The sequence below is a fragment of the Puntigrus tetrazona genome, chromosome 11 (assembly GCF_018831695.1).
Source record: "Puntigrus tetrazona isolate hp1 chromosome 11, ASM1883169v1, whole genome shotgun sequence".
In the NCBI taxonomy this organism is placed as follows: Eukaryota; Metazoa; Chordata; class Actinopteri; order Cypriniformes; family Cyprinidae; genus Puntigrus; species Puntigrus tetrazona.
The window spans coordinates 22,555,410-22,576,641 of NC_056709.1; the positions used below are offsets into that span (position 1 = coordinate 22,555,410).

The 21,232-nt window shown below is 35.3% G+C and overlaps 1 protein-coding gene across 2 annotated transcripts in view; it reads right to left on the reverse strand.

Moving 5' to 3' along the window:
• The window catches only part of igsf21a (immunoglobin superfamily, member 21a), a 163,075-nt gene extending 142,082 nt beyond the window's left edge, over positions 1 to 20,993 (reverse strand). The window contains exon 1 of one of the 2 annotated variants that reach the window (XM_043252470.1): positions 20,414 to 20,993. In XM_043252470.1, the coding sequence (XP_043108405.1) occupies positions 20,414 to 20,552 (139 nt within the window). In that variant the 5' untranslated portion in view covers positions 20,553 to 20,993. The remainder of the gene's footprint in view (positions 1 to 20,413) is intronic. The other variant, XM_043252471.1, reaches the window with a different exon arrangement.
• Positions 20,994 to 21,232: the final 239 nt, after the last annotated feature.

Here is a 21,232-nt window from a genome sequence, read left to right on the forward strand (position 1 = left end):
ATTAGAGAGACTTACAAGCAACTGGCAGTCTAGTTACCAGTAGAGACCTACAGGGACCAGGACAGTCTCTATTGAAACCAATACAATTCTCATTATAATCATGAAAACCATAACAAATTCTACGGATGTTAAGAATGCATGCGAGTTATTTAAAGACAATTCAAATATTTATGCACATGAGCACTTTACGATATTGAAGAAGAGTGATCAAAGGCATCTACCCACAGAATGTGAAATGTCCGCCCTTTATAGTTTGGTTTGAGATTAAAACAAAGCGCGAGAAAGGTCAATATTTCATCACATTTCATAATGCTTCCTGAGGTTGTAGTTTTGCAAAAACCAACATTCGCAGACATTACGAGTTTCAACGAAATGTCTTACACTCTTTCATGAGAGCTTAAATATCAATATATGAAAAATATCAAACACCAAAATTAGACTGAGCTGCTTCGTTTTAAATTGTTAAAACAGCTGGATGTTTCAGTCTGGCCCTCTTCATTAAGCCTGAATATACTCTCGAAAGATCTAGTAAATAGTACAGGCTAATTTTGACTTGTGTTCTGGCAAAGAGCTAGAACTCGATATAAATACTGTGGCCTAATGTGGGACTTTGAAAGCACACTCATCACACTGATGAAGAGCTTCCTTAAGAACTCAGTGACTCAGTGTTTGCATCCTTAAGCAAATGAAACACTGCAATAACACTTCTCATTTCGACCCACTGGCCTCAAACTCCAAGCAACTGAAAACCAACCGCAACTTTTGAAAAATGTAACGTCAATTAAGAAAATTGCATTTTGACACTGCTCTAGAGCCAACGCCCAACGGTCACCTTTCATAAGAACACAATAACAATGTGTGACTTAATTCATCAAAAGGCAGTAACAAATACATACAAAACATGTCAAAGGTCTATTGCTATTGAAATCAATGGAAATACTTATGGAAATGCTTACGTGTGGAGCTAACAACCAAAATACCCATTTGTAATTAAAATTTGTGGAAAAAAAAAAATCTCCGATACATAAACAACTAAACATTCACAAGCGCCATGAGATAATGATCAGCATTAAGAGCATCTCAAAGGTAACAGTGCCTGATGTGAGTTTTAATTATTGACAGCTGTTTCAAAGCTGAGAATGAATGCATTTGGAATGCTGATCTTAATTGTCAGGTATCATTAGTGGATTGTTCTGTTGTCATTGCCTTTGCCTTCTCCTTTCATGAGGCTCAGAGCCGGTCTAAGGCCAGTTTCAGATACTAATTACAAAGAATGTGCATCCTGTGAGTTAATGAGCGTGCGCCAAACATTCTGCCAGCATTCATGGCTGACAATGCCAGTGACACAGAGAATATTCTAATGTATCTCTCTCTTCATCAGACAGTCCTCTGGGTTTTGTGTGTTTGCTTTTACCTGTGAACTAGAGCAGAGCGATATTTAATATTCAAAATATATTCACATTCATTTTGCTGGCAATACAAAATTAAGCAACATTTTTAATATGACAATGTATTTTTTTTAATTTGGACATTAAGATTACTAAATACCATGTCATTAGGCTAATTTTGCAGTTCATTTTAGAGGCGGTAAAAGCTCAGTTAATTGCAGAGAATTTAAAAACAATGTATTTGCATAATCACTCACAATTGGAAGTCCTTGCATGGCATTTAAAAACACTAAAAATCAATAAACTACTGTCTACTCCAATGTCACATGATCTTTCAAAGTTGGTATCTTTGTAGGTAATCTTTGTAATGTTGGTATTTGTGGTTTATGAGGACTCCCCATTTGTGTAATTGTTTTTATACTGTAAAAACTGTATGTGCTATTAGCCAACACCAACCCTAAACCTAAACCTACCCCTTACAGGAATATTTATGCATTAAAAAAAAAAAAAAAAAAACACCATTTAGTTTGTTTTTTAAGCCTTTTGAATTACGGAGACATTGGCAGTGTCCTCATAAACAACCTTCAAATTGTAATACCTCTGTCATACCCACGTCGTTAAACAAATATGTGTCCCCATGAACCACAAAAACCAGCACACACACACACAGCTGTTAATTTTTATGTATTAATCATGAAATGTATTTAAAAGCATTTACATTTAAATTACAGCAATGAAAACAAGTTCAGCTCAACATCTGCCACATCTCAGTTCTTTAGCACACCCTGAAGACCTCACTATCAACAAACCTGCAAGATGACCTGGTGACCTTGTAAGCATTATTGTTAGTGACTGCTCCACTATGTCAAGACAGCACGAGGACTGCATTTTTATTTCGTAGCTTTTTCAATCACGGCTTTCCGTTTTGTTATTTCAGCACCGAAAATACTTTGAAATCGATATTTTCCATCCTATGTTTAGTGAAACAACCCTGGGTGTATTTTTAGTTCACACACGCATGCTAAAAAAGTTCAAAAGAACAGGCACAGCTGAGGGATGTATAACGACAGGTGATGAATTACAATTAAAATGCTGAATGCACACGATACAGAAAAACAATCAATGTTCAATTTCAGATCTGTCACCTGCATACATACTTGATATAAATGCGAGGAAAACAACAGCACGTCTGTGATATTGCCGCTCACATCCCTGTCTTTCAGTTTCTCAAAGAATGATTGCTCAGTAATATCAGAAGTTCAGTGGGAGAAACATTTACTGACCTATTTTCATACTGTGCTAGTCAGAAGACATGCTCTGTTATTGCATAACTATGAGCAAGACTTATACAGTACCACCAACCAAAAATACAAACATTTATAAAGAGTCATAATTGCACTCAAAAGAAAACCTGCATCCAGGCTATGTACAGAAACTGTATGTTAATTTTTTTAATATTGATATAATACTCAGAATACTGGTATTGAGAGCGATATTATACTGGTGTATCCAGTATAGCTGAGATGTATTATGGCTGGTTTACACAAAAAAAAAAATTCTGCAAACAGACTTTCAAAATCAAAAACATTTTAAGTAATGTACAGACTCTCATAAAATGTACAACATTCACATTCACCTTTATGTGTTGCTTGACATTTATGATTCACACAAAGCCAAACCACAGAAAGATTCTAAGAATCAACTGTAACAAAATTTCTACTGCATTCCAAAACAAATTACTATCCACAAGTTTTTTTTTTCACCATAAAAGTCATTTCCTGTCAAGGTGTCCGCACAAAGGGAAACATCTCAGTCTTTTATCAGTGGCAGAATACCAAAGAAAAAAAATGGCGCCATACTGGGGTCTGTTCAGCACTCTCGTTAATTATCCCAAGACATTGTTTCATCCTACCCTTTCTCTGTCTAAGTAACCACTAGGTGATCTAATTAGCCTTCTTTTTGCAGTCTATTCAGAATCTTTGCATCACTTCTACCCTCAAGTTCATTCAAAGCGTCATTTTCTTTACGAAATGAATTCTCTTTTCAGTTTTCTTCCTTTTTCTCAGTCTGCCAATAAGAACAGAACTGCATTCATTTGAAGTTCAAAGATGATCTATTTATAAATCACATTAATCAGTTCCAAAACTATTTAACATAAGGTAACCTTGAAAGGTAAGTTGCAGCAGTTTAAACGTAGTGACTTTAAATGAAGTAACAAATAATGATTGGAGAATTGGAACATTATTAGAGGTGATTTTCAAAAATATCTTTATTGCGCCAAATCAGAAGACTTTGAGCTGCTTCTCCTTGTCAGTTATAGTATAGTTAAAGCAGATTATTTCAATTACAATGACAGTTCATGACAATTTAAGATATTTTGGATGAGGAGGCTGGTGACTGTCCCATTGAAATGTTTGAAAGATATTTGCATCTACCATCAGTGGTTCAACCATAACTCAACAAGAATACATTTGTACGGAATTAAAACTAAAATAATGACTTTATTCAATGATTCTCTGTGTCTCCAGCATGATTCACAATACATGCTTTGAAATCCCGATTTGAATCAAATGATTCGTGATACGCGAATAGGGGTGTAAATTCTATTCTAAAAATTCAAAAAATTTTATATCTCTGTGTTATCTATATTATTTTCATGCAATTTTTTATCAACTACAAATGCAACCAAAATATAACACAAACTTTTAACCAGACCCTCTAAAAATTGCAAATCATGTACCACTTTTGGGACAAAAAACCATTACATACAGCATTGAAAAATACATTTAGATTTTTTTTTATAATGGTCAAACAATTCTTCTATTGGTCTCTCAAAATATTTATTTTCTTTGCACTGCATAAAGTTTGGCATAATAAAGAGTATATATATATATATATATATATATATATATATATATATATATATATATATATATATATATATATATATATATATATCATAGCGTTCAATAATGTATTGTTATGCCCCTAATGTCTAAGTCAGCATACAGTATCTTCAACACAAAGCAAATGAAAGTTTGTTTACACTACAAAACAATGATAAATACATAAAAAATAATGACTGGAGGATTAGAACAATCTTAACAGAGACAGAAATATTAAAAATCCAAGCCTATAGTACTGTCAAAAATGCTGTCCGTTTGACCTTGTGGGGAAATGCATTGGCAATGCGAGTTGGTTAGAGGAGTTTCATTTCGGTCTGAAGTCTTGCTACTCTATTTTCTCTCCCCAGTAGAGTCTGTTCAATTCTTTCAAACCAGCATAAGCTGTTAGGGTAAGATTAAGAATTGTCGTGACGCGATCTCCTCAGAGGAATGCTCTTTCCTCTTATCGGGTGCGCTTGAAAGTGTTAAATGTGTCATATTCACCTTGCTAGCAAAAAAAAAAAAAAAAAAAAAGCTGTGCCATCCAGCACAGCAAGGACGAGAAGCCATTCCGCCTTGTGCCTGAGATACTCCTGTATGATTTCAAACTGACATCTTGAAAGAAAAGGGGGGAAAAAAGATGCAAAGTGTCTCTCAATCAAAATCCCCTTTGTACCAGCATGAAAGGCATTGTAAAGTTAGCGTGTGAAAAGTGAAAAGTTGGGAGTCAAGTCTGTCTACAATAGTACCCTTCCCTACGCTACCCTTACTTTTTTAAAAGTGAGGTGAGCTGAAGCGTCCAGCTGTGAACAGAGATCATTAATAGAGAACAGTTCAAAGTTTTCCATTAGACTTGCTCCTAAAAACTAATGCGTACAGGCTGCAGAATCTAGATTACGTCTTTGTTTCAAAGGCTTTAAATGTTTTTAGACAGTTTCTTTTGTAGCTTAGATGTAAGCTTTGTTTTTCTTTAAACAGTGCCAAATGCAAATGAAGATCTCAGTGGGGCAGCCTGATTCAACAATGGTGACTTTTACCATCTCCTACTGTCTTTTGAATCATAAAACACAAGCAAAAAAACTCATGTAATCATCTAAAATGATCTTTCTATGATGGTCATGTGAAACTGTAAAATCTCTCAGATCCATGCAGGGTGTTTTTTTTTTAACTACACACAATTTACGCCCAGTTTTATTAAGATTAAACATTTTTCTTTTTCTTAAGGTGCTATTTACTGTAATCACTTAATGCTTGTTTTGCAAAAATTTGATTGTTTTAACCTTGTTCCAGATGAGACGTAAAGTCTTAAACTATGAAATCTCATTATACAATTATGAGTTATTTTTTTTTATTGGATAAAAATGGTTTATGCACAATGATTTTTGGGGTCAGAATGACCTTTTTAAAGAAAATAATATTTCTTTTGCAAGAATAAATTAAACCAATTTAAAATGATATGAATGGTGTTTACAATGTTTCAATGTTGTTCTTTAAAAGAATAAAAATAAATAATTTCTCAAAGAATCCTAAAAAGCGTTTGCTGGTGATAGCAACAAAATGATAATATTTCTTCTTTTTTTTTGAGCAACAAATCAGCACATTATGATCTTTTTACATTTTATTTACTTGTATTTTAATTTAATTTAATTTAGTTTTGTTTTTGTTTCCCAGTTTAAACTTTTTGCTAAAGTTTTCTTGTGATCACAGCATAACAAAATCGGTTTTCTTGTCATCACGACTTTCTCATGATCTTGGCATAATATAAATAGAATACTGTACGGACAACACTTAACGTGGCTTAATGTGTTAAGGTAAGTGTTTAAAAAAAATTTAAAAAACTAACTCGGTAAATCATTATTTATAAAGCATTTAATATACAGACAAGCAAATAAGCCAATAATTAGAAAGAAATGTGTTTAACACGTTAAGTGTTTTTTACTCATAGAAATAGGTAAAACGCATTCCGTTCACATCTTCGTCTCATCTGTACATAGGCTATTATAACTTTTAATAATGTGTGTACTGAGTTTGGTCTTTTAAAACACTTTCTAATGCATTAACCAATGTTATGCCTTTTGGAATGCCCCCTTTGACGTGATATTTTATAATATCAAAATTTGTTTGGGATTTTATTAGTCATGTAGGATATGCTGTTATGTGTGTGTGTTTACAAATAAATGTAATACTAAAGATTAGGCTACAACACTTCAAAAGTTTGTTATTCCCTGATAACAACCGGTAAAACTAATAGCACAGGCTCATCCGGGTAAAAATAAGTTGTGATAACGAGAAAACAACTTTTGTTATATCGTGATCACAAGACAATTAAGTTGTGATCACAAGAAAAGTTAAGTTGTGATCACAAGAAAACAAGTTAGAAAAAAAATACAATGCATGGCCGCTTAGGACTTCCGTGTGAATGAGAAAATTAATTCAAATAAATGTAAAAAATAAAAATAAAAAATAAAATGTGAACAGAACATTTTCTCAAAAAAAAAAAAAAAGTGCCTTCAAACAATTAATCACGATTAATCACATCAAAATAAAAGTTTTTCTTTACATAATATGTGTTTGTACTGTGTTTATTTATTATGCATCTATTAAAACACACACATGCGGTATATATTTTTTAAAAGTATTTATATTCATTTTCTTATGTTTGATATTATATTTTGATATATTTAATATATAAACATAACATGTTTTTATTAAATATATGCATGCATGCGTTTGCATATGTATACATAATAAATATACAGTATACAAGTATACAAACAATAAGTATACAAAAACATATCAGTAAAGTAAAACTTTTTTTTGGATGCTATTGAGGGCACAAATTAGAATATATTGTTATGTTACATAATTGTTTCCACTTCTAGTCCTATTCTTAGAAAGACACTACAGTCTGACACATGATTCTAAAACTGCCAATATCTGAGAAACACCCAATCATGTATTCCCTTCTTAATAGCATGGCTTACTTAATTTCCTAACAGAATGTGTCTGGGATTACGAGAGAGAGAGAGAGAGAGAGAGGAGACAGAATCTGCTTTTGGATCAGATGACAGATGTCTACTACAGCTTTCAACCAGATGTTTGATAACTTTTATTAAAAAAAAAAAAGAATACAATAACAACAAACAGCAGTTCCACTTAAACTACAAACTAATAAATATCAGTTGGCTGGAGCACAAACTCTGTTTAGGTTGAAAGAGTACATCAATCTGCATTGTAGATCAGGAGAGAAAATTTGAGAGTATTTGGTTTAATATTAGATCCACAAAGTGATAGTACACATTTTATACTGGGTGAGTTAGATTATAGATGTGTAAATCCTGTCTTTCAGCACAAAACGATTTGTGGTGCTAAATTATTAATTGTTTACCTTTTCCGATGTCATCCATAATTGATAACAGATAAATGCAACCAGGAGAAACCTTATCCAAAGAATGTCATCAGTTACTCATTTCATTCCAGACTCCATGCTGTTTTTTTTTCTCTCTCTCTCTCAAAGAAACACAAAATAAGATTTTAAAGGAGAAAGATAAGGTTAAGAGCAGAAAGAAAGTTCATTGGAAAATCTGGAATCTGAGAAATGATTATGCATCCTGTTTAATCATCTGACTCTTCCTTCTGGCAACCGACTTTTAAACGGTACACTGGTTAATATGCTTGTTAATTTTAGGACATTTGGTTAATCAAACTCTTTATACCATATGTCCTGTATCTAGGTCGATGACCTTTGATCTGCCTCCTTCATCCAAAATTATGCCATGTCCCATACCGAAGAGATAAGCCTCAAGCATCTGAGTCACGCTGTTTCTAACCCAAATCCAGAGTGCCTGCTCTGCATTAGAATAGCAAAGGGAAAACACTCAAGTGTTGTGTTGATTGCTCATTGCATTGCATTGCATTGCATTTGTTATTTTCTTTCTCAAAGAATGGATTACAGCTGGCAGCGCTGAAGTCATACAGGATTTTATCAAAGCTGTGCAAACACATAGTATTCTATACATTATTTATACCTATCAGAGGGGAACGTGACCATGCATATTCATTGGAAAGTGTGAGGCAAGCTTTTCTATAGTAAACATCAACCCAGACATTTACTCTATTTTCCAAATGAAGCACTGCTGACCATAAGCACATACCCAGCATCTCAAAACATACCAGTGAGCTCCCCTTTAAATCGTTGTAAACAAACTTTTATGTTAATGTTAATTTCCTTCCATAAAAAGTACCATAAAATATCGATGCCATTTAACATCTTAAACCTCACTAGACTTGTTTTTCACATCCAAAGAGGAAGGCTAATTATAAGCCTATCATTCAAATCCTGATGAGTTACCGTAGCAAAAACTTGTTTCTGCATAGAAATAAATAAACAAATGAAATTTGAATTTGTGTGCTTTTATTTCATAATTTGGGGCCAGATTTACTAAACAGTAAAATTTGCACAATGCCAATGGAAGGGGAAAATTCTGCATGTGATTTATTGACAAAGCACACGTTAAAGAACACAGACGCAGCCAGATCATTTCCATAATGAACAGTGCAATCTATCGAGAGCAGCGCAAACTACCGCCTGCTTTAAAGCTGCCTTCATGTGCTATCAGAAATGTCCTATTTCCCACTTATGAAGTCTTGTTTACGAGCTTTTCATGTCCAAGTGCTTTAATGTCAGAAGGAATAAAATGTAGCATCCCACTGGTTGACAATCCTGTCATTTGGTTGATAATTCTGGAATTTCGGTCAAATACAAGCTACTTTTATGGCTTATAAATCATACAATACGCTTCAAATGATCATTCATATCTAGCCTACTTATCATACGATGACATTAGCGACAAGACAAAGGGAAGCAGTTGTTGTGAGAACAGCACTGACAGCAGCGATTTTTGTCCTCTCCACCACGGATAAAGTTCGCGTGAAATCAAAACTGATTATTTATTTTGTTATTTTGTCATATTGCTATTTTCGCAGAGAACAATTCATCACTGCAAGTTAATCCAAAAAAAAAAAAAAAACGTAATCTTTAATCCAAATACGAAAATGCTCCTCCCCCCTAAAATGACTGGTCTTCTCTGATGATGTTCAGTACTTTTTATCGCAGTTACAACATTGGGTAATTATACTGTATATAAAAAGCATTATTTATTTATATTTATTATGATATTTTCTTTACAAATACAGACGGCATCCCATCCCTGCACAGCCTTGGAACGTAGCGTTTATTTCAGTGATCAGCCTTTTTCAGTAGCTGCTTGTTTCTGCACAATCCCTGGTGGTTCGGCCGGCGGCTAGTCTATAACATGACCGGGTATAAATGTTGGGGCCGATGTCACAGTCGAGGTTATGTTCAGATTCGCCCGTTTTTCAGTGGTCTTTTTTATTCACGAGATTTACACAAGAAAGAGGAAACATTGGAGATTGAGGCTCACGGTATGCCATGTACAGAACTGTTATTTTTTAACTATACCAAGGTTTTGTTTTCTATGGCACCATTATTTATAGCCATTTGATAAGCGCAAAACGTTCGTATATCACATTGCCTGATTCATACTCTCCTCCCATAAATGTTGCATTTGAAAGTTAAACTCCTACAAATGCATATTCTATAAGGTCAAGCACAAAAATAACTGCCTAGGCCTGTTCGGTGCTAATTCTGCACTGTGTTTCTTTAGTACATCCAGAAAATTCTATTTTATCGCCAAAAGACTGTTTGCGCTGGGGAGCAAGCTGTTAGTTACTCTGGCCCATAGACTTCATTAGACTTTATATCACACAATTTTAAGTTAATATCTCACAAATCTGTGAAAAAGTCAGAATAGCAAGATACAAACTCAGAATGGTGAGAAATAAACACAGAATTATAATATAATCTCACAAATTAAAAAAAAAAGAAAAGAAACAAGCTTCCTTAAAAACGCAGGTGAAAAATGGATGTTTAAAACTAAATTTAAAATAAACCACTTTTAACATCATACTGATCCTTCAGGATGAAAATTAAATGCTGCAAATGCGTAGAAAATATGGCCATTTAACATGCAAATCACTATTTGAAAATCAGTTATGTTGCATAGTAATGGTTTCATCACTGTCATAATATTATCATATTGTCGTAACGCACAAGCATTCACTTGGAGGACTAGCAGGAAGTACATCTGGTTCCCTTTTAAACACATTTAACTTATTTATGTAGTAGCTCCTCTTATGTGAATATGCTGCTGGAGTACGACCCCAGGGAATACATAAAGCTGTTGTGTCCCTCTTAGGAACACTCTCAATCAGAGAGCATGATGGGAAATAATCTGCTGTATTTGCGGCCCAAACATTGCCTCCCATTTCCTCTGCTGCGGTCCATCCAGCCTGACGTCAATATGTGGATTAGAATGTTTTCATCTCTTTCACTCCCTCCGACCCTTAATAATCTAAAAGCTGCTTTCCCGGGAAGCAAAACAGCGACATGTGTAACAAAGATCAAAAATCCCTGAGCCAGAAAGAGAATGATTTATTTTTTCATCTGCATTATTTTTTTCCACCTTTATTCACCAAAAGAAGGTGTGGTGGGAGGACGAGTGGGATACACCTTTGCTTCTAATACCGCCTTTCAATTATTTAATACATTTTCATTGTGTTCATGCATTACATTGTCAGGAAGCAAAGGATGCATATATATATATATATATATATATATATATATATATATATATATATATATATACATATTTATTTTTTTTTGTTCATGGTATGCCTGACAACTTATAACTATCCCATATTAATATTCCATCCTTTACAAAGATTAAAAATTCTATATAATTTTTTTTTTTTTTTAAGCGAAGGTGGGTAAAAATAAATCATTTTGTGAGCATATAACTATTGTATATTATGGAAAAAAATATATATATATATAAAGCCAATATTCCATTTCCATTTCTTATATCTACGAATAACCAATATGCTATACTTGCATATATTGTGCATCACTAGCAAATGACCACCGTGGACATCATGCGTCTCAGTTATCAAAGATACAAACCTATTTTGTTTGTACGTTAAAAACCCACTTCACACCAAACTTATATTGATGCTACTCAGGGCCAACAGCCCCAAACTTCCTGAATTGTGATGGAGTGAATCATGAGATGTTCTACTGCTCTAAATTGCATAAGCAAGGCTGCTGACAGTCCGTCCAACACTAAAAACATTGACAGTGACAGAATGCATTTTATATGTCTAGTACCACCATAACGATGATAAACAAGTCACACAATCCATATTTACAGCTTAACGCAAGGAAATGCTGCGGAGAAATTGCTTGTGATGCCTGTCTAAGCGAAAACTGGTCGTCTCCTGCTGATCCTTCTAAAAAGTAAAGCTAGGAACTAAAGTCTCATCAATACTCCGCTGTCACCACGAGGGACAGCAGTCCTCAGGGCGCTGCACATGATCCTTCTCATTACTCATTCCGAACAAAGAAAATAATAAACAGACTTTCTACATTCTTATTTTAGTAACGATAAATGGAATTAAGTAATGGCTTTATATGGCACAAATAATGTAACTCCATTAAGTGTAATTTGATCCTAGATTGAAGTAATTCCTAAAATGACCTGACTTCAATTACAGTCTTTATACAGGAAGGCAGGTTACTGTTTGCTCGATATTTAAACCAGATACTGGACACTTTGGATGAATAGCATACTAGCATTCAGAATAGCATACTACTCTTCTTTTATTTATTTATTTTTTATTAAATTGCAGCATTACTACTTAATTACACACACACACACACACACACACACAAACACGCGCACACTGTTCATTTTATGGAGAACCAAAAAAAGCACACAAAGCTGTTTCTCTTACAACCTCTAGCTACTAATAGGAAAACCCTGCTGCTTCATGCCTGCTGCAAACCTTAGAGTGCTCATGGTCTAAAAAAAGCTTTCTTTGTGGACAAGTCCAAGCTCATACTTTCCTTACCCATGGCATTTGTCTTGCCTTTTTAAAATTTCCCACTCCAGAGGTATGACTATGCAGCATATGATAACACGCCGCCAAAATCGTAAAGGCCAAGGTAAGTTCAGCTGTTATTATGCACACCCTCTGGATTTCCTCTCATCTGCATCACTCTCAAGAGGACACATAAAGAACAGGGCATTTGGGATAATGGGCTGAGACCCACTCTATTATTTGTACTGAGGGAGTCTTAAGTCCTCAGAGTTTCTCTCTCAGGAATCTGAACCAGCCAAGCTGGAAGTCAACTTAGAAGTAGAGCCATTTCCTTGTGTTAATAAAATATGGTAATAGCCTCTCGCCATTCTTCCTTTTCTTTACTTAGCACCACAACAATTCTCCTAAGGCAGTTAACAAATTGTATAATTATAAGTTCATCTGTTTACCTGCAAGCAAAAGCTATCTTAAATCTATGCCTATGAGAAAAAAAAATCATGTTTTTACTTTCTGAAGAAACAAACAAACAAACAAACAAAAACTATGTACATACATATGTATATGTATATGTGTGTGTGTGTATACTGAAAATAAAACAATAATACAAAATAAAACCTAACATTTTAGTTTAGTTAATTACGATAAACAGGTTTTTTTTATTATAACCCAGGCTTGTAGAAAGGAATGATCCAGTCAAATCACTCTTCCAGGCAAACTGAAAGAGCAATAACTGCACTGTCAACAGAACAAAAGCAAATGTAATCATAAAGGCCAGCATACTGTGAATACAACATGCACAAAAGCCAAAGCCAGAAAGATTTTATTCTTCTAAAATTGGCCAATCACTTGCAGTCCATTGCTTTTACTGTAAAGGGAGGGAACGCCTGAAAATTTTCAATAGAAACTGCAATTTGCAAGATCGCTTTGTATTTGTGCTGTTGTCACTTTTGTAATAATACGAGGGTCTCAGAGCATTCAAAGTCACAGTGGATATGTCTCTACTAACGTAGATTTGGCCAGCAGAACCCACGTGAAATCTAGCGTGAACTACGAAACTGTCAATTAAAAAATATAAACCACAATATATCGCCCATACCCTAATGATTTCCCTTTCTTCTTGTCTAATCGTTTTATGCAAGCAGCGATTAAGGCACCGTGCCAACGGCCAACGATTGGTGAACAGAAAGGCTGGCACATTCTTCTTTCCTGCCAATATCCATTCTCACTTCCTCTGAGTCGAGCCCAGCTGTCACAGGCAGACGGAAACAGGACAGAGAAAAGCCTCAGATCAGCTCACGGATCACAATCCTTAAATTCTCAACTAATACAGCCCCCAAACCTTCCTTCAGCACCACCTTACCTTGACGAAACGGGCCATCAATAAAAATCTTACGTTTATGATAACATGGAGCTCAAAGCTAAAGGGGTTTATTCTGAAACTAGACACTTGCTGGTCAAGAGGTCTTCATGACCACCTGATCCATGACCCTGGATTCTCTGAGCAAGAACTGGAGTCATAAATATTGGCTGCATCAACCCTGAAATAAGAGTAGTAGTTCTGCAGTTTTTTTTTTTTTTACAGGTACCCATATTGGCTTTTCTTTTTCCTTTATTGTCATCAAAACATTCTTTGACATCTGAACCTGCACTCAGTTCTTAACATGGAGGGAAGTTCTATTGGCTTTTTTTCGCTACTTCATCTTTGGAGCACTGTGATAAAATTGTTTGCCTTGATTTGGTGACCCTTTAAAGATATATATTCATTGTTTTGTAAAGAACTGAAGAGAAATATTATTTATTATGTCTAGATAATAATATTCCAGGTACAGTTTCCTCGTGGTTCTCAGAGGCTGAATAAATGCTCTCGAAGAGCAAAGAGGTAAAAAGTAATCTTGGAAAGATGCTGTAGCAGAAATAAAATGTCTGCATGTTTGTCGCAGGGCTGTGTCCATTCCTGCAACACGGGGACCTCCAAACAAGACCAGAATCAAGATTATAAGAGGTTCATTACTGAGAAACTCAAGTTTGAACTTTAACCTCAAAGGATTTCAAACGAATGCAGTAAGAGATTAAAATCAATATACAGCACAATAACCTTGAAAAATCGATGCATAAACTTCTTTTACGCCTTAATAAGAGCAAATGGGAGACTACAAGATGCAAGTCATTTGACCATGAATGTTTAAATAAGTAACTTGTAGTGGGAAAATATTTTTTTGCTAATTTTTGCAATATATTTGCAAACTGTCACAGTTATTCTGTTGTGTGATTTCAGTACGCATGATGGTATAACATGTATAAAAAACTATAATGGAGCCTCTCCCAATGTCTTGGACCTGTCCATTGCATAGTTGCATATTCTGCCATTACTAATACTGTTCAATGATTCTGCATTTTCTGAAACCAGTTTCAAAGAACATTCACAGAAAACATCAAAAACTTGTGCGGTTGGATCAATAGCCTTCAAGCTTAAAATCTCAGTTTCTTCTTAGCATGACATGGGTTTACAGAGATCATGCTTTTTTTCTACAATACATAAGTTAACATGCAGTGCATTCAGTTTCTTTCATTCATTAAACACCTACTCAATATCTTCTGACCCAGTGCTGTAGCTCAAACAGTAGAGTGTGGCTTTTATTAATACTAAGGTTATGAGTTCAATTCCTAGGGAACTTATGCACTGATAAAAATGTCTATCCTAAATGCTAATTTATTTGAAAACCATCTACAGTACGTACTTTCCTTACCAGACCAAAAATAAACAAAGTAATCTGCCATTTTATGGCTACAATGCACATCACTTAAAATTAAGTTCTTGCTTATTGTTGCATAATGATGGGCATATGAAGGTGAACACAACTCAACAGCACTCTGGTTATTGCCTTGTTTAATCCCTGTTGTGTGCATGAATATGACTAATTCATTCAGCTTATCTGATGTTACAGCCATATCCTGTATGAACATAAAACACATCTTGACATGTTTTTTTTTTTTTGTGCGGCTGTCATGATGAGAGCACTTCATAGATTATTCAGCTGAAGAGATGTACAGTACATGCATTGTAGAAGATGGCTGAAGAGCTTAGATTTCTTATAGTCATCACAATTGTCATTCAAAGAATTTATTTACAAAACCACTTATATAAACAATGAGAGAAGACAGGAAAAACCACCCAATAAACCTACTTGTGGAGCACTGAGCCGTGTAGGCAAATAAAGCAGTTTGAGAAATTTAGGGGCAAGGGGCAAATTAAAGGACAAGGTAAGTGAAAATGTTTCCAAAAGAAATGCAGAGAATGTAAATGTAATTTTCCTTCCATTCATAATTTTGAATTTTATTGAGATTTGAATAAAACTGTACTACAGCATAAGTATCACAAGGGTCATCTGTTCCACCACTGACCTTGTTCTTTAAAGAAACGGAGGCGGCTAAATGAATTCATTCTGAAATCAGTTGACTGTAGTTTCACAGCATCTATTCCAGAGTTGACGAAAGCTTTGTCTGCAAACGAACAATTGTCAAAGGTAATCAATTTTCAGCACATGGCTGCCAAATCCACAGCTCAGCGCATAGCCATGTAATCATTTAATTTATGCTTGCAAAAACAAAAGACAAAGCTGCCCAACTTGAGCAAATTTCCATGTCAAAGGACAGGCATGCCAGTAAAGATCACTTCCGCCTGCTCATTAATCAGAATAATTTTCACAGGTGCACAGATATGAGCATCCAAACACAAATAAACACCGCAGTGTTATTTGTTAACAGCTCTGTAGTCTGCACCTAATAGTTTCATTTCTAATGAATGGTGCTCATGAAAATATAGCTGATCCTCATGATCATAAAATTATAGTTTAATGAGTTTATAGCGCTTTCTGTGTTTGCATCACACATGCCAATCCAGCTTTTTTAGCCCCTTACTGCACCTCCATTCTTCCATTATAAACACACACACACTAAAAAATCTAAAAATACAGTGCTATAACTACAGTATTGATGAACTATGCCCCCGTCTACAAACAAGCCTTTTACAATCACAGTACGACTGCATTTTATTCAATGTACTCTCTTCTATTCTTCCCCTGCTGACTGAAGGTCTTAAAGCTTTTTTTACACAATACAGTGTCCTGCTTACACCAGTAAGCTGGAGTATACCGTTTGCAGAAAGCATTATGCTTTTTGTATGACAAGGAGTACGGGAACACAGCTACAACCATCAATATACAGATGGATTGCGATTTTTTTTTATTTGCTGTTAAAAAATGTCAGTATTGGCTTGAGAAGCCCTGAGCTCTGCCACCTTCTGATGTTTGTTCCCAACAGCAACGGAAATGGAAGAAGCTGAAATAATATGACATTACTAATATTACCATGAACTGCACAGACTTAAAAAATATATATATGCAAAGTAGTAATAATAACATAGGCTGAAAATGAAAGTTTTCGATTTTGGTTCTAAATGTTGCCTGAATTACAACGGTTTTGTGCTCTCAATAGCAATAATTCTTTGTGCAAACCACGTTTTTCCTTGCTGCAAAGTGAACCTTATTTACTGTAGTCTGGGTTGTATTTATTACTTCACAATATAGTTTGCTCATAGTGTTTGATGTCAAGATACCTACTTGAATACAAACACTGTTGATCATTTAAAGGAGATTTTCCTCAGTAACAGATTCTTTTGGGCCAAAAATACATTCACATTAATTATGCCATCCAAACGATTTAATATTATACAGTTAGTGATATATAATTGGATTAAACATTGTTTTTCCTAATGTTTGCAGCTATCGTGTAGTTTCTAACACTAGTAATGTGAAGGTCATGGGTTCAGTTCCCTGGGAATGTGAACTGATGAATTTATGCCACGAATGGACTAAATAAAAGCATCTTCCAAACATAACAGACCTGTGACCAATTCTTACTGGGTCACGAACCACCAGTTGAGAACCGCTGCTCTATGAACCTCTAAAATGTGGCTGATGAAACTGTTGAAAGACTGACTACACTCAGTTCTGGCTAAGAGAGATCAGCATTTGAATGTACTTTCTTTGATGTTTCATCATCAAAAGACATTATCAGATCAAAATTAAATTTCTGTATAATATTTTTGTACTGTAACTGCATGTTCAGATGACAAGCTCCTTTGTAACATCTAAAAATTCACAGCAGATGATTCAGATTCATCTTCCCAATGAAACCTAACCGAGCCAAGGCAGAAGTAAGTGTGCTTTTGGGCTGAATAAGAACTCCTTTGTCTTCGTTTGAATGCTTCATACGAAAGATCTAAGTTTGCGTTGGGTGACAAAGAAACTCCTAAAGGTCACATTTACGTCTTCTAAAGTAGGCAGAAAATCAAAGAGTGATTATTGGAGACTATAGCTGGAATTGCCAACACCTGTCCCACACTGCAGCTAGTGCACTTGATCATGATGGATCTGTTAGGGAAGAACTCTCTTAAGAAGAGGAAATGGAGGAATCCACAGGGGGGTTGAATGGCTCAGTTGTGGAGAGCCGGCGCTGCCCTGAGCTCTGAGGGGTCTACAGGGCGATGCTGTGGGTCACTCCTGGAGTGGTGTTGGAGTTAAGGGTCATTAGGAATAGCAGCACCTTCAGAAGAGCTATATTTCTAGAAGATTTTTCCAAAGTCTGAGGTAGTCCTAATGTCAGGAGGGCACAACAGCTCTTTGATGAAAGATGTGTTCTTTTTTGTGTTCTAGTCTTTAACTATTAAGAGAAATATAGAAAGGCAAGTTGCTTACTTTATCATGATTTTGAATCGTAGGTTTTTAGAATGGCAATGTATAATCAGTCGCCCTTGTCTGCTGAAAGATATTATGGTTGAGGACTTGCACAAAAGAAAATGGCAGTGATTCAGCATATTTCAAAATCTTAAAGGAATAATATGTTTAAAAATTTAAAAATGGACAAGAAAGCCAGTCATACAGGTTTTGAACAGTATTCTTGTAATAAAACTGCTATATTATTACTATTAGTTTTTATTAATATTTTTAAATGTACTTTTATATTTTATTTGATTTTTGTATATATATATATATATATATATATATATATATATATATATATATATATATATATATATATATATATATGTGTGTGTGTGTGTGTGTGTGTGTGTGTGTGTGTGTGTGTTCTTCATCAGTCATTAGTTTTGGTTATTAAACTAAACATTGAAAACTAAACTAAACTAGCGATGCTAATATTATAACTTTCATGAGAAACACTAATCACAAAATTATATTATAAGCAAAACTGTACACCAGCCATGCAGCAGGACAGCGAAAAAGGAATGAGAAGAAAGTAAAAAATGGCAATAGCACTCAACACATAACAAAACATCTGTCAAATAATTTCAGGTTCCATACCACAATTTGTGACCACAACCTCAGCTGAACTTTGAGACCTGATGGTTTATGCAACAATAAATGATTATCTCAGTCTCTCGCGCACTCACCAGCCTGCATAATGCTCAGGTGGCCTGTATTAAAATATGGGACACGCCAACCACCAGTGCAGTCAGAAATTATGAATGATTGCCTCACTCTGTAAGGCATTATTTGCGGGACACCACTGGAGTTATATCACTGACTCTATCTCGATTTAAATGTCTTCATGGGATTTTTGCATGAGGACCTGTAATCTTCTAACACAGGGAGAATGAAAACAGCTGGGCGGGAGTGAAGATAAGTACCATAAACGTGCCAGATGTTGTCCTGAGATTAGAACCTCAACACATCAATCATCAACTACAACTGGGGATTTCAACATTTACAGTCCCCGGGACACCCCGTTCATACTTTTCACCTTACAAGGACCCGGGGTATTAAAAGCTGGGTATTGTCCATATCACTTTACATTCACTTCCATTATTGGCTATAACAATATATATACATGATTCACTAACATGTGCAAATATTAATTTCAGGTATCATTCTGTTAGATCTCACATGCTGAACTTTGTGGTATGATGTAACAAAATGATTGGAAGAAGGGTGGAAGAACATCACGATGAGAGTCAAATGAGGGGAAAAGATATTCAGTGTGAATTTATAATACATTCCTGGCTACTAGTAGTACGTCCACGTTAATAGATCATTTTACAGTGAAATGACAATGTCATGATCTAAGTTTTATACAGTACAGAAGGAAATAACAGTGCAACCAGCTGTGTTAGGTAACACTATTACATTGGTTCAACTCATGAATTATTAAAAGACTTTCAGGGTACCGACTTAAAAAAAAAAAAAAAAACTGTCAGTAATTTTTTGCACACAATCAGCTTTTTCTTGCACAACTGAACTGTATACAACACTTAACACAGAGTCAGCTAAATGTCAATTTACTCTTGCACTCTGCCACCATCCTTTGCTGAAGTTCAAATCTTATTTTATGGGGCGTCAGTTTGACTATAGAAAAATAAAATAAGAAAATGTTCAATGATTCCACATACTACATTGTCCCATAATGCAGCACTACTGGTTATTTTACACATACACACAGACAGAGAGACAGACAGAGAGAGAGAGAGAGAGAGAGAGAGAGAGAGAGAGAGAGAGAGAGAGAGAGAGAGAGAGAGAGAGAGAGAGAGAGAGAGAGAGAGAGAGAGAGAGAGAGACCTATGATTAAGGTATGTCTCGGTTCATCTAAAAATGTGTGGCTCTTCACAAAAATAAATTATTTATATATATATATATATATATATATATATATATATATATATATATATATATATATATATATGAAGTAAAATACGCATCTGTAGTCATGAGATTTGACTTTAAATTCATAACTATGGCTACGATCAATAGCTCTTGGCACTAACGCGTTCAGCCTCATTTATTGCTGGGCGTCAGAATGTTCAAACGTCCTGCTGTTTCACAACGTATCATGTGAAAAATGACATTCACCCAGTGTCTGTGCCCATACCCCGCCAACACTACCCCAAAGTGTCGTGGCTGAAGCGGTGATATATCTCGGAGAATACGAACTAAGCGACATCTCGCAAAAAAAAGAGAGAAAAACTTGATCCAAGTAAATCTCAAAGACGTATTAAGCGGATGCAGCGGTTTCCTAAAAAAAAAATATGTGTGCAGAATCCGTAACGCTGTGCAGAATGAGTGTTCTCTGTAACGCATACGAGTATGATAAAACACAACAATTACTTACCAACAGCTACTTGCAGTAGATCAGCGCACAAGAGAAAACACAAAGACAAGACGGTCATCTTTCCCATATTTTGCAATAAATCCCAAACTCCATTTGCATTTACATGCTCTCCGGCAGCTCGCCGCGTAATTCCCACCATTCCAAAGGGATGCGATCCCACAAACTGGTCATGATGCTGTCCAAGTGTCGGAGGGAAGATTGAAGTTTAAAACAAATGCGCACTCGAAAGGGTGAAAAGATGGTGAAGATTGCGTAAAGGTTATTAAAAGCGGCGCATTGTGAAATAGTCTCCTCGCGAAGGCTGCAACCAGCGTTTACGCACAGACGAGGATTAAAAAATAGATATGGATTTGGATGAAAATCTCTCTCTCTTTCTCTCTCTCTCTTCCTCCCTCCCTCTAGAAACAGACACGAACCGAGTCACTCGTGATCACTCGCTTTTTATTTCACACAATTTTCCTTAATCCTACCCTGGCTCCAAACCCTTCCCCTCTAATTCTGTCCACTAAGCCGATTTATTCCTGCTGGATTTTTTCCCCGCACTGAAAAGGTTTTGAAAGATCATTATAGGCATATACGTGGTGCCATGCCTTACCCTGCAATAACTGCATAGAACCTGGAAAGATCAAGTGCTGGAAATGTTTCTACGAACAGCGTCACCTAGGGTATCTGCAAATGAACCCCACTCAGCTTCAGTGAGTTTTTACGTCGCACAAGTTTTCATGCATGTGGGTCAATAGGGGTGTCTGTGCGGATAAAAAAGATAAATAAAATACTTAAAAAAATTAAAAAACACATATGTCGGGAAGTTTAAATGCA